Source organism: Tyto alba, unplaced genomic scaffold (genome assembly GCF_018691265.1).
Source record: "Tyto alba isolate M040663 unplaced genomic scaffold, T.alba_DEE_v4.0 Super-Scaffold_5, whole genome shotgun sequence".
Taxonomy (NCBI): domain Eukaryota; kingdom Metazoa; phylum Chordata; class Aves; order Strigiformes; family Tytonidae; genus Tyto; species Tyto alba.
Genome location: NW_024881326.1, coordinates 8,243,377 through 8,256,683, shown reverse-complemented (window position 1 = coordinate 8,256,683; position 13,307 = coordinate 8,243,377). Strand labels below are relative to the sequence as shown.

At 43.1% G+C, this 13,307-nt stretch overlaps 1 protein-coding gene across 6 annotated transcripts in view; it reads right to left on the bottom strand.

Moving 5' to 3' along the window:
* NRK (Nik related kinase) overlaps positions 1 to 13,307 on the bottom strand; it is a 105,340-nt gene that overhangs the window by 23,334 nt on the left and 68,699 nt on the right. For all 6 annotated transcript variants that reach the window (XM_042807450.1, XM_042807453.1, XM_042807451.1 and 3 more), the window contains 6 exons: positions 11,942 to 12,057; positions 9,023 to 9,120; positions 7,628 to 7,746; positions 3,844 to 3,937; positions 1,158 to 1,331; positions 192 to 321 (listed from right to left, as the gene is read on the bottom strand). In XM_042807450.1, coding sequence (XP_042663384.1) covers positions 192 to 321; positions 1,158 to 1,331; positions 3,844 to 3,937; positions 7,628 to 7,746; positions 9,023 to 9,120; positions 11,942 to 12,057 — 731 coding nt within the window. The remainder of the gene's footprint in view (positions 1 to 191; positions 322 to 1,157; positions 1,332 to 3,843; positions 3,938 to 7,627; positions 7,747 to 9,022; positions 9,121 to 11,941; positions 12,058 to 13,307) is intronic.

Here is a 13,307-nt window from a genome sequence, read left to right as displayed (position 1 = left end):
CAGCAGAGTAAAACAAGCCACATCTGGAAGAATGGCAGAAGCAGTACAATGAAAATTTATAGCAGCGTGGAGTTTCAGTTTCTGGAGATATTACTGATAGTTTCCATTTCCAAGCAACAGGCCCTCCCCACTCCCCCCCAGAAAAAAGAAACCAGGAGTGACATTTTATGAGAAGGGTAATGCATACTCACGAGAACTACATGAGGGTCCTACTGGACTGGTGGGAGGGGTGATTGGCAGAAGTCTAGGATCTATGAATGAAGTAAATGATGTTGTAGATGATGTACTGCTCTTTGAGGGTGTGCTTTCAGTGCATGGGGTCTACAATAAAAAACAAGAGCTGCTTCAGGAAGATGATGCTAGGATAGCACACAGCAATGCGGTGACTTGGAGGTTCAGAAGGAATGGCATGTGGCATACATAGACATGACGAACAGTCTTAAAGCAGCAGATACATGGTACAAATTCAGTAACAGAAGAGGAGGGCTGAGCAGGGAGATGTGTCAGGATGCTTATCCAGGCACTGCACTGCAATAACCATCCCCCAGGAGAAGAGCACGTCAATCACTCCCTGCTGTCTCGTCTGCAACAAGGCATTGCTCAAATTTCTTTGCAGCAAGAAGGATGCTGTTGCATCAGGTAAGGCAGTTTAGGACATGACCCCTGACAGAGCTGTTATCTGCCTCCAGTGACACTCTTCTCCCCAAGAGCCCCCCGTGCTCACAGCCATGTCAGAGGCCCTTTGGGGCTGCCGAGACATGCTGCCCTGGCCTTGTGCACTCCGACCTGACGCTCAGATGGAAGAAAGCCAGAGACAATGAGCAGAGGCAGTCAAGAGTTCTGTGTTGCTGACATGACAAGTAAAGGAACAGAGGCTACAAGTCCTTCCAGCTTGTGTAAAAGGGGAGAAAAAAAGAGAGGAAAGGAAAGGGAGCAGAGAGAGAGATGGGGACAAACAAGCAGAACAACAAAAACTATTAGGGAGCTCAAGATTTCTTACACGTCCCCTAGACAAAACTTTAAAAGAAAAGAAGGGATGTGGCAAAAAAACTCATCATAAAAAGAGACAGGATAGATGATGTTAGAAGGTTCTCAGGCTGCTAAGGGCTGGAGGAAAATGATGGTACAATTCATTCAATCTGTATTTTATCTCTTACCTTATTCAGAGGTTTGTTCTGAGGTTCCTGGCTAGTCAGTGGCACTTTTGGTGGGTTCACAGGGGAGTCTGAAATTTGACTTTGCTGGAGGAGATCTGGCAGGAGATAGTTCTGGTTGTTTATGCTCCAGAGGCCTTCTTGGGTGCTAGAAATTTGTTTCCCCAAAACCTGATCCTGTACACAAGAACATACAGTTAAACTCCACATTTAGCATACTTCCATTGCACTATGCAGCTCCTGTTTATGAGGACAATAAATGATGATCATATGAGGAGGGGTATTCTGTGTAAAGCATCATGTAAAGACAAAACCTATGGAAAGATTAAAATAAATAATTAAATGCAAAAGTGTGTGGCAAACACCTGAGACATCAACGCTGGCTTCCACTCCTGAAGTGCTCCGCAAATGTTTCTCATCTATGTTGCTTCTTCACCTGTGGTTGAGGGAACTTCACTGTCAGAGACACTTGAGACAGAATCAAATGACTTGTCCTAACGTTACAGATCTGACCTCTACCTACCACAGTCAGAAGTAGGTACTTCTTGGTTCTGGACCTGCATTTAGTTCAAAGCCCCTTACCACTCATTTCATTGCTACTTTCCATTTACTGAATTAGGAAACCTTATTCTAGAATGATGACATTCAGTAGGATCCAGTATCAGCATTTCCAGTACAATGACATTTGGTACTGCAGAACTCCTTACAGGATCCCACCAGCTTCAAGGAAATACTTGTAAACTATGTAAAGTGTGAGGCACCACACAAGCACTTTCCTGACAGAACAAAATACGGAGTCAGAGGTTGGTTTCTGGGAATACATGGCTAGAATCTTTGAGAGGAAAAAAAGATGGGCTGTGTAAACCAAGTGGTGTCCCAGATGGGGAGGGCAGTGCAAATGGATCTACTCCTGGCTGTGATTGGTCAAGGGTACCTGAATATCACCAGCACTGGAACATAAAGAGTGACAGAAGACAAGCACCACACTACAAAATTCCTCCTGAATTACACCGAAGCAGAAAGCACCACCAAAGTCGAGCAGCTTCTGCTGACTGAATTCAAGGCAAGTCTGTACATTGTACTGACTGTGATAAACAACGTACTGAAATCAGGTCAGCTTTTTTGAATGCTGGTCAAAATATGGCAAAAAAAGGTAGATAATTCTAAATAGAAGACATTTGCCTTTTAAAAGACAAGTAATTAACTAGAAATCAAATTGATGCTCTAAGTATTTTACATTTTGATTTAGATATTAAAAAACCCAAACCAAGCGAAAACATACATGTCAGTATTTGAGATTAGGGAATCAAGCCAGTATGGGTTTTTTTGTTCAGTTTTGAGTCAAACTGAGCTGAACTGAACCAAAACAAACCCCCATTTGAATCATCTGGGCAGTTTGGTACACAGTTCATGCTGATGGGTCATGGAAAGTGGTGCAAGAAGAAGCCATGGAGACTCATGACAGTTGTGGTTGGTGAAACAGAGGTGGGAGGAACGGATAGGAGTCTCCATGAGAAGGAGGGAAAAGACTGGAAGGCATTAGAGAAATTTGTAAGGAGAGGTGGCAGACATCTGTCTGTTCTCCGTCCCGCATTGTCCTCCCCCAAAGCCACCAGAAAATGTGGCCCCCCCACTCTTTTCCATCCTCCCTCATCCTCAGTCTGGGCCTCAAAGATCCCATCCTTCCCCTCTCTCTCAAGCAGCCTATTTCCAATGCTCAGATATCAGGGGAAAGGGAAAGCACTAGGCTGGTTTTGTCAGAAGAAAAATACTGAGCTTGCCCCGTTTATAATTCCTTCTCCAAGGCAGGGTCTTTTCTCCTTGAAGGTGGTGGGATGAGGGCAAGGTAGGACTCCCTCCCCGGTCAGGAAGGATGCCATTCTGGACTGAAGCTTAGAAATCACAGCACAAGTAAAGAACATTTTTTTTTTTTTTTTTTTTTTTCCCTAGCTCTGCCACAGCTCACACAAGCAGCTCTGGGGAGAAAAACAGTTTCACAGCAATTTATTTTCCCTATCTGTGAAACAAGAGTACACTCAGTAATATGTGAGAAGTGCTCTGATGCTGAGTGCAAGTCTTATTACTGTAATTTTTTGTTTTCAACCACAAAGAACATTGTTCTGCTTTGTCTGTCGTCATCTTTTCTGCACTAATATTTATCACAGGGTAAAATCCACATAACTTGAAGTGTCTACTAGAAAGAAACTACATCTGGGAAGGAACCACAACGTGACATATGAGAAGACATGCATTTTTGCTAAGCCAGCAGGGAGACATGAAGTGGTTTTTGCCTCTTCTGGTAATATTTTTAGTAAGAGGTAGTTATCTCTAAATTGGAATAAAAAGATCAAGATTTTTAGAAACAGCAACAATGCACACCAACAATAATCAACAGTGTCGCTTTTTGCAACCTGCCCAGAAATATGTTGACATCAGAAACTACTACCAGGTCAATAACAAGGACAAATAAAGAAGTGCAATTTTGTACCTAAATGTAAGCATTTTTACAGGAAGCACAAAGCCTGAAACTGCACATTTTTTTCAAGGCTTATAGCTATAATCTGCAATGACAGATCAGGACTTCAGAGTGAAAATGCTGCCGAGAAGAAATGGCTACAGCATTCATCATGCACATTAACAATCTGACTTCCCCCCACTGTACCCATCCCCTTACAAACGGCCAAATTACCTTCTGTTCTGTGACGGTGTTTTGGGGTTTCAGTTCAATTCCATCTGGTACTCTCGTCCTTGAGAAATCTGCCACTCTGCTGCTTAGCAGTTGCCTGGTAACAAACTCCAATTAATGAACAGAACTACTTCAGGGAAAAAAAACAAAAAAAAGAGCCCAGAAAACAAAAAGCGAAACACCCCACATATACATGTTCAAAAGTGAGCATAATTAACATTCACTAGTTACACTTAAAGGTTCTTGTACAAAAAAGCAAGCTGATTAGTTTGTGGATGTGCCTGAACGAACTCGAGCCTGAGGACCACTCCCAGCAGGAAGCTCTCCCCACCTCGATGGAGAGCAGCCCTTCATCCCCCTGCATCTCACCCTTCATTTTTCAGAAACTGCACAGCTCAGGCAAGTGTAGCTGGTCCCTCAAGCTGTCATTTGAGAAGTGCCTACTTCAAAACTCCTGTCTCCCCTTGTACACTACCCTGTGGGGTGAAATTATGAGCCACGTTGCTCTCCAGAGAAAGAGCACGAGCACCAGCTGCACTTGCAAAGGGAAGAGCTGCTGCTCTGCTATATGCTGGTACCAAAGACCTCTCTGTCAGTGCCTACTGGCACAGGCTACACTGGAATTTCATGCTGTCAGTCAGTCCCTGAAACATGGACCTCCTCACCTTACATAAAAAGAAACAAAGAAAATGTTGCCCAGTCAGTGCACATAGAGACAGAAGAACATAAGAGGTGCTAGACTGGCTGGGGCCAAAAGCCCACCCAGCCCAGTATCCCATCTCCAACAATGACCAAAAGCAGATACCTAAAGAAAGAGTAAGAACAAGGCAAGCATCTGTTGTGATACACCACAGCACACTAGTGCTGCCTACACAACCAGCGGTATCTTTGCGTTTTAAATTTTTTCACCCAAGTGGAATTGCCTCAAACTTCTGTCAGCAACACTCTGGCCACGTTTCTGCACATTTCCACCCCATATTATTTATTGATTCAATTTATTTATTTATATTCATTTATTAATTACTGCAATCCATTTAAACCTATTACATTTCTGCCTCCTTTCTTGTAGTTATAAAACTGATTGGATTCAGGTGTGAAGAGCTCTACAGTGCCATGCCACAATTGGTAGAAGAGTATAATGTTTGGGGTTTTTTTAAATGTTGCCCAACGTGATAACAAAGAAGGTTTGGCGAGAGAGCTACCAAGATGACTGTGAAAGAGTAGAAGCTTTTGTGGCTTTTTTGTTGTTTATTTTTTAGTTTGGGGTCCCCACCCCCCTCCCACTTCTATGGGAGGGGTAAATATTTGCGTACTAAACTTGAAAAGAATGGAAAGACATGAAGAAGGATCAATGGTGAGTGCAAGGACCTGGTCTTATCAGGAAAGCAAGCATCAGCTGATCTTAAACGATGCCAACCTCTCACTTATTAGGGAGAAAAAGTAATTCCTAGCCAAGCATACAGCTGCACCCACTTTGTTCAATTTTTGGTAGGGAACAGCATATAAAGAGCAGAGAGAAGAAAATGAACTATACAAAATGAGCCCCAGGAAATGCAGTGTTTTAGGGGGACTGTGAATTCTGCAGGCATTGAAAGAGGAAGCATCCTCAATAAAGTAGGAGAAATTAGCATCAATGGAATAGATATGCTATACAAGCAGGTAAGAAGCTGGAGCACACACACTGACATCCTTTCCTTAAAACAAAAACCTGGTGTGTGTGAGGAAGAATTCTAGCTAACCTCACTGAAAAGAAAAAAAAAAAAAGTTGTTTTACTGGTCAAAAGTCCTGGTTTGCTCAGAAATCTCAGGGTGGTTAACAGAATTCCTCCAAGAAAATAGGAAGCTCTTTCTCTTGAATACGCACATGTCCCACGTCTAGTCTTACTGGGCACCTCTGTGAAAGCTGGAGTGTGAACATCAAAAGCTGTTCCACAGCCCAGGCAAGAACAAGAAAACTGATTGTTTTTAATAGCCAACTAAAACTCAGCCCAAGGTGTCGCAGTCAAAGCTCACACAGAAACACTCCTATGGACTGCAAGGGGCTGCAGATCCTGCATTCACATGCTTCAGATAGCAAGAAAAACAAAAACCTTCACTTTATCCAGAACATGCAAAGTTTCAATGCTGGCTGCTGCTTTCATTTTGATCACTATCCTTTTTGCTATTTATTTAATAGTAATCAGGATATATTTCCCAAAGTATCTATCTTTTAATATAAATGATGTTCAGCTGAAGTGAATGGACTTTGTTAATAGACATGATTATACTTTTGATTTCACAGGGGTTCTTGTGGTGGCTGTGTGCATGGGAAGGCAAGCCTGGCAGGCATCATCCTGCTAATTGCACTTCTCTAGAGGACTGGTGGACCTCACACACAGAGGAGATGCAGATACAGGACATGCAGATTTCTAAAGGCAGTGATACCGCTCCTTCAAATCATTACAGCATGCAAGGATCACAGCAATCTAACACTTACACAGCAAAGTCATTGCTACCAGGCAAATCCATATTTTTTATGTAGAGTCTGAGGTCTAGGATGAATTCTACGACCTAGAGTGAATAAAACTTTTTACAGATCAGAATAAGGTGGTTTGGAAGAGGAGTAGTAAGAAAACAAAGGCATTACAGTAAAAAGCTCTTTCAGGTGCGCTGAATAAGCTATAAGATTTTTTACATTTTCCCTCCTCATCCTTCAGCTTTGAAAATGAACTTCAGAAATGCAGATCAGGAGCATATGCAGGCAAAAAAACCCTCTACCTTCTTCAGAGCAGCACAGGGGAAAGGACTGATAGCAGGTCAACACAATAGCTTGCCAACAGTGCTACAAATGTGCATTTCTTCCTGAAGACTGAAAAAACTGCATGTGCAATTATGTCAGAAGAGCAAGAGCCCCATCCCAGAGAGCTCTGTGGCCCTATGATGCACTTCAAAGTAAATCCTAGAACTTGAATTAAACTGGTCTCTTTGCAAGAAAATTAGAAGTTTCATTCATCAACACTAAAAAATAATTCTGTTTGTTGTTCCAAACATCAGGGCTGGCCAACTCATCCCTCAACTCTCTTTCACTTGGACTAGCAAGCTATTCATGCTCCATTATTTCTCAGCAGAATACCCATTTTGCATGACAGGTAAAACACCACAAGATGTCAGTCACAAAATCAACAAGATAAACTGGAAAGCTGGAGAGAAACAGTTCAAGTGAGATCAGCTTGGTACAAGCCACAGCATCATCTGGCAACCCCAGCAATAGTGCAAAACAACAATATTAGAAATATAGCAAATTTTACAAAAACAAATCCTGCTTTAACTATCCCCTCTTTATAAACAGCCCCAGTGAAGGAATCAGCTTTTCAGTGGTAATTATTTCTCCCAGAGCAAACAGACTACCTGAATACAAGGGTCACGTTTGCCTTGCTTTTTTCACTGTAACCTGTATTTAGCGTGAAGGCATACAGTTTTCCTTCCCTCTCCTTTTTCCTTTCAAAAATTCCATTTAACGTAGATCAATGTGAAGCAATCTCTATAAAACAGTTAAAACAAGACATTTCCTCATTGTCCCAGGGCAGCAAGTCACTATATTACACTGCATACATCTGATGGAGCAGAGATTTACCCCTGGGAGTTCATTATAGTGCGATTAAACTGCTTAATTACAACTGACATAAATGACTGATAGTAACTTCAGAGGGGAGGCAGTATTTATGTATGCCAACTTTTTCCAGATACTTAGAACTAGGTAATAAAAAGGAAGAAAAATTAATAATTTAAAAAAAATAATCAAGCCAACCTTGTGTGGTTCATGTCATCTTCATCGCTGCTGCTGACTTCATCACTTGATGAGGAATAGTCTGCTGCTTTTAAGAATGAGTTGGCACCATCCTTCCCCTTGGCAAAGGAGCCTGGACTCTGAGTGAAGAAAACTCTGTTGGTATTTTTCTCATGGAAGAACCCATCGCTAAACAGCATGTGTAGTATTTTACTGTCCAAGCAAATACAGTTATTGTCACTTCCACACCAAAAAAGCTTTATTAGGAAGTTGGTGCTTTTGTTGGTCCATCACAAGTGGGTATTTCACACAGGAAAGTGACCAAAGCCAAAACACCTGATTTTTCTGACAGGTGACTAACTTGAGTCAGTATGTTATTTTGAATCTCAAACATTTATGATTCAATCTTCGCACTTTGCCAGAGCATAGAAGTACTTCCCTTTTTTTGCAGAAGGAGTGCTCTGCACCAGAACTAAAGGATTACACTGGCTTGAGTTTTGTTCCAGCCCTGCACTACCTTGAGGCTACCTTGCGCCTGAGCACAGGCTGTGCCTGCGCAGACCAGGTACAAAGCACCTTTGGGCTGGAAAGGCAATACCAACACACCCATGCCTCACACCTACAGGGTAGTTACACACCCCAGTCCTACGGGAACTCATATAGAGGCCTCCCCCACTACTGGCAATGGCCTAAACACAGTGTCTTCTTCAAACCTCTGGTCTATGACAAGCCAGGAGGGGCTGGGGACTCTGGTAAGCTACAGCCATCCCGTTGCCCCTCTCTGCAACCCCCAGAGCCGCCCAGGCCTGCCTGTGAAGTTTTAAAAAGCCAAGCATCACATAAACTTTTAAAATGCCAAGCAACCCACATATGAGCTCTTGTACAAGGTACCTGAGCTCCAGTTGTCTGATAGGCATCTCCCCTCTGCCCGACCAAAGAAAAGAAATGCCTCAGTAAATAAGACAGAGAAGTAGCAATCATCCTTTCCATTAGTGGCACATCAGCAGAGAGCCAGGACAGTCTTGAATGTGTCACAGCCTGGTAGTACGTATTCCATGCCGTCACACACTGGATATCTGCACAAGCCACCAGCATGGCCTTGACTTCTGGGTTGCACGACAATGACTTCCTGAAATAAAGGCATACCGCTCCTTTCTCAAGACTTATGATCAGACAGGTTCAGGAAAACTGAACTCTCTGCCAGCGGCCTGAGCTGAACACAAGTCAGACCTGGACCAAAAGCTGATGAAACACATTACTGCAGCAGTTAAGCTCAAGGCAGCCCCCACACGGCCTCTCAGGTGGACTCATTAGCTAGCAAACTCAAGCACCGACAGAGGAGTTGTCTGCATAGACATGACCACAGTGAAAACTATCAACAAATCAAAATTATCAGTGAATTTTAAAAGAACCTACTGCAATCTGGCCTGGATGAGAAACATTTTCAGACTTCTTATGTAGCTGCAAGTGGTTCTGGGACAAAGCACTCTCTGCCTTGGCCAGTCCCGGATTCCCTGGGGGGAGGAAAAAAACAAAACAAAACAAACAATTTCTTATTTTAAATGTATGTGCAGCAGAATAAGAGAGGGGACCAGTAAGACAAGCACATATAGTTACCACCCACAGCAGAAACCAGCCTCTGCTGACAAACTTTTTTTTCTCTTTGTTGCAAAGGGAAATATTTTTGTTTGTTTCCCAGTAGTTCTGGATACCACAATATTATGTATATAAATTGCTACTGATGCAGTTTAATACTGCAAGAGTAAGACAACAGACCAAAACCTTGGCAGCATACTCCCACTGTGCACCAGCAACAGTTCCATGGACTGGAAGGCAACTTGCAAGGGAAAAGGGTGGGGGAATGCTAATCCCTTCCTCCGATCCTCTTCTTGAGGGGAGACAGCTCATTGTATCAGCAAATGCTAGTCATATTCCAGCACTAAATGTGCCACCCAGCTATATTCCTGTGACTGCTGACAGGGACGTCAGGGAGAGGGTACAGGAGCAGAGGCCCCCGATGCATATTTTCACGAGTAGATGTGGTACCAAGATTTGGCCTTCATAAAACTGTTGCACAAAAACAGTCTAAAGGGTCTGATTCTCTAAACCCAACTGGGCTGAGGGCAAACAGCTGCACTAAACTCCACTCATAAGCATGGGGTCAAGCTAAAAACAGAAGAGGATTAACCACTTCCCACAGCAGCACAGGGAGAACTATTTTCTGGTCCCCGTCTCCCTTGGGGCACATGGAGTGTCACTTCTCAGCTCCCACTTCCACTCTGTGCCATGGGGAAGTAGGTAATAACAGCCCTCATTTTGGCAGAGAGCTGGCCCCCGCCACGGGCCAACTGAGCATCATGACGCTCTGCCCAAGGCCAGGTACAGGTAACGAGGAAGCTGTAGCACTGCGCTTCCCTCTCAGGTGGCATGGGCACCCACGCTTGCCACCATGCTTGCACAGCTATTGAATACCCGAGCAAATAAGACTAGAGGAGCTGGAGTCCATCTGCACGTGCTGATGCCACATTAGGAGTGATGCTTGCAAGTAATTAAGCAAATCTTCCCCTTGCAATGCCCCCACTGCCCACAGAGATACCTGGGAAGAGCAAAAGCAGCCTTGGAGAGATGATGCCTTCTGCACACAATTCCTGATACAAGCGAAGGGAGGGAACGCAGATGTGCCCTCACCCTGTCACTGGGACTATCCCACTGCTACCAACAGGACTCCTTGCAAGTTAAGGGGGGAGAATTCAAGCTCACACAAATTAGGATTTGTCTTTGTTAACTTAAGCTTTATCACAATGGCTTCATGTATTCATGCATTTTGCAAAGCTTTTAGAATTCAGAATTCCTTATTGGTCAATGAGTACCTAAGCAACTCAGCAGAAGTATTAGCTTTAAAGTATTTATAGCCCTTTCCTGCCCAATTCATTATCCCTGTGGGTTTGGGAAAGCAACAAACTCTTTCTGGAACACCATATGCCAGAACTAGTTGTAATTTAATGACACTTAAGAACCCAAGGAGACAGTTTAAACCACAAGGGAGGTTTTGTATTCTTTCCATTGCTGGTGAGGTTTTCATTTCCCCATGCCAAAATAGCACAGGAGTTACACACACATCATGCAGACATTGCAAAGTTGAGCTGGGCTGTTGCACGTTGTTCATCCCTCTGCTGTTATTGAAACATAAAATGACAAAAGAGCAAAAAGAAACAAAACCCAAGCAGTTTAAAGTGTGCTTTGGATTTCTCTTGAAGCAAAGCCTCCTATTCTGTGTAGTTAGTGAAAGCAAAACTGGCTTGATTGCAAGTGTAATAAATAAGCAATTTGGTCTTGATTTATCAAGGGCTTGGAAATTAACAATGTGAGCTTCAGTTTAAAAATAAATGACCTCAGCAGCTCACTGGTGTGGTTTCAGAACATTTTTAGCATCCACCCTGCTCTGAATTGGGCGTGATTCCCCATGTCCCCCATTTTTAGTAGTCAACCTGGATGCAAAGAGTTGTAACACACCATTACTTTGCAAGAAGCTACACAAGAAATTGCCCTACAGCTGACCCACAGAAAATGCCCTTAGGAATAACAATAGAGTAACAGAGCTGTCCACTTCTGCTCCGTGTTTCAGGAAACAAAGTTTGTACTGCAAAAAAATCTGCACAACCATCAGCAAGCCCACTGCATTCCTACACCACTACCAGTGATACCAAGATAGCTTAAAAAGTTGCATTTTGCTTAAATTGGATGAGGCTATCTCTACCTTTTAACTTCCTTTGCCTTTTTCTTTCAGTTCCACTATCTTTCTGCAAATACTGGAATATGAGAGGAATGTTTCATAAGGTGATGTACAGAGTCTTATGCTTCTTTAAGCCAGTAAGTTACTAGAGTGCAGAAATATTAGTGAACAGCAACTGCTCATCTGTATGACCTTATCAATGGGCAATGCAAAAAAGCAGCATGCAGTTAGGCTGAAAATGACAATGGGTGAACATTTGTATTGAATTACATCTGTATGTCTCTAATGTTGGCTCTGCTCAGTTTCAGTGGTGTCAGTAAGTGAAACAGAACTGATTTTTTTCAATTCTTAATTGAGACAATTCAAATATTCTTTATGGAAATACGTTCATGGTCACTTTTTGACTCAAAAGAGTAAGGGTTTATATTTTAGGAACATGGAACCATAAAATCCAGAGGGTTTTCAAAAGCCGATCACCAGAAGACGTCACAAAAAAAGCCCCATCCCATTTGCAATGCAGCATTTCACACCCTGCAGAAGCACATTTCATGTGATAGGAATTTTGCACATTTTAACTGACGAATCTTTGACTTGGGAATCACCTGAGGTTGACCAGCTGCTCTGATGAGATCCCATCTCCCACTGCTTGTTGCCAGGAGTGTTGCTGCTGCTGTTTAGCTTCAGAGCATGTCCCCCGGGAGATGACTGATGAGTGTTACTAAACAGAAAGACAAAAAGCAGATTAGACTATCCTGCATACAGGAACATAGACTGGAATGGACCTCCTAGGCCACTGATTTGAGTTCTCTGCTGTTACTGTATGATATTATACTTCTAACAAGCAAAAATTTTTTATTCATTGCTGCTCCTAGCAGGGCCATCCAGTAGTGAGAGAAGATGGAGAGGACAGGGCAGTCATTCTGGGAGATTACATGGATTCCCAAACCATTACAAAATATCCTATTATATGTACTTCGCCCTTGGCCTCTTCAGATCTGTGTCACTCCTGATTCCACAATCTCATGACTTTTACAAATAATGAAACATGCTCTAGTACCCTCCTAGAAGACACACCATAATCCACTAATCAGTGCAGAAAGGAATGCATCAGACAGCAAAACAAGCTGCCAAGCCTGTGAGTGGCTCACCCAGAAACCCAGGATCAGAAGCCACTTGCTTGTAACACTGTGGTTTACTTCCATGTTTCTTTTCTGCTTTGCCTCGTATAATTCCTAAGTAGAGAGCATTTAGAGCTTGACTTCACTTGAAAGTTATGTCAGATGATGTTTCTGACTCTGGCTCATCACAAGTGCTATACATTATTTTGTTATGTCAGCTAAATTTACTTCCCTTTCAAATCTCTCCAACCCTGATTTCTCTCAGCATTATGTTCCCTGATTAGACATCCAGTGGGCGCTACCCTTTACCGCTGAGCTCTCTGCACTTGCTCTTTTCTCCTGGGATATGAAGAAAGTACACTAGCCTTAAGGGCAGACTGCCAAAACAGCCAGGATGCATCCACACTCAGCCTGTTCAAGCTACTACAAGGCAAAACAAAGCTACAGGAACAAGCTTCACAAGCTCTAAGTGTCTACATAGGGAGTTGGGGCCAGACCCCCACTCGCCAAAGCATCCAGGCAGCTAACTCCCCTTTGAAAGCAATGGTGCCAGTGCTGATGTAGAGCACCTACAAGAGCACCCAGGCAGCGCTGCCCAGCACCACTCCCACCTCCCATCATCACTGTCAACAGGATAGGACCTCAAGTAACCTGCACCTTCAGCAGCCACCTACTCTAATGTGAAGGGAAAGTAAAGCATCACCCAATCACAAGAAGTTAAGTGACTGCACAATTCGCTGCCTGTTAACTGGGAAATGGACATACAACTTTCATGCAACCCACTCGAGCATGCCAAACAGGCAGAAACAAATGAAACAACTCATTGAAGGAATGATTACAGACAGAACAG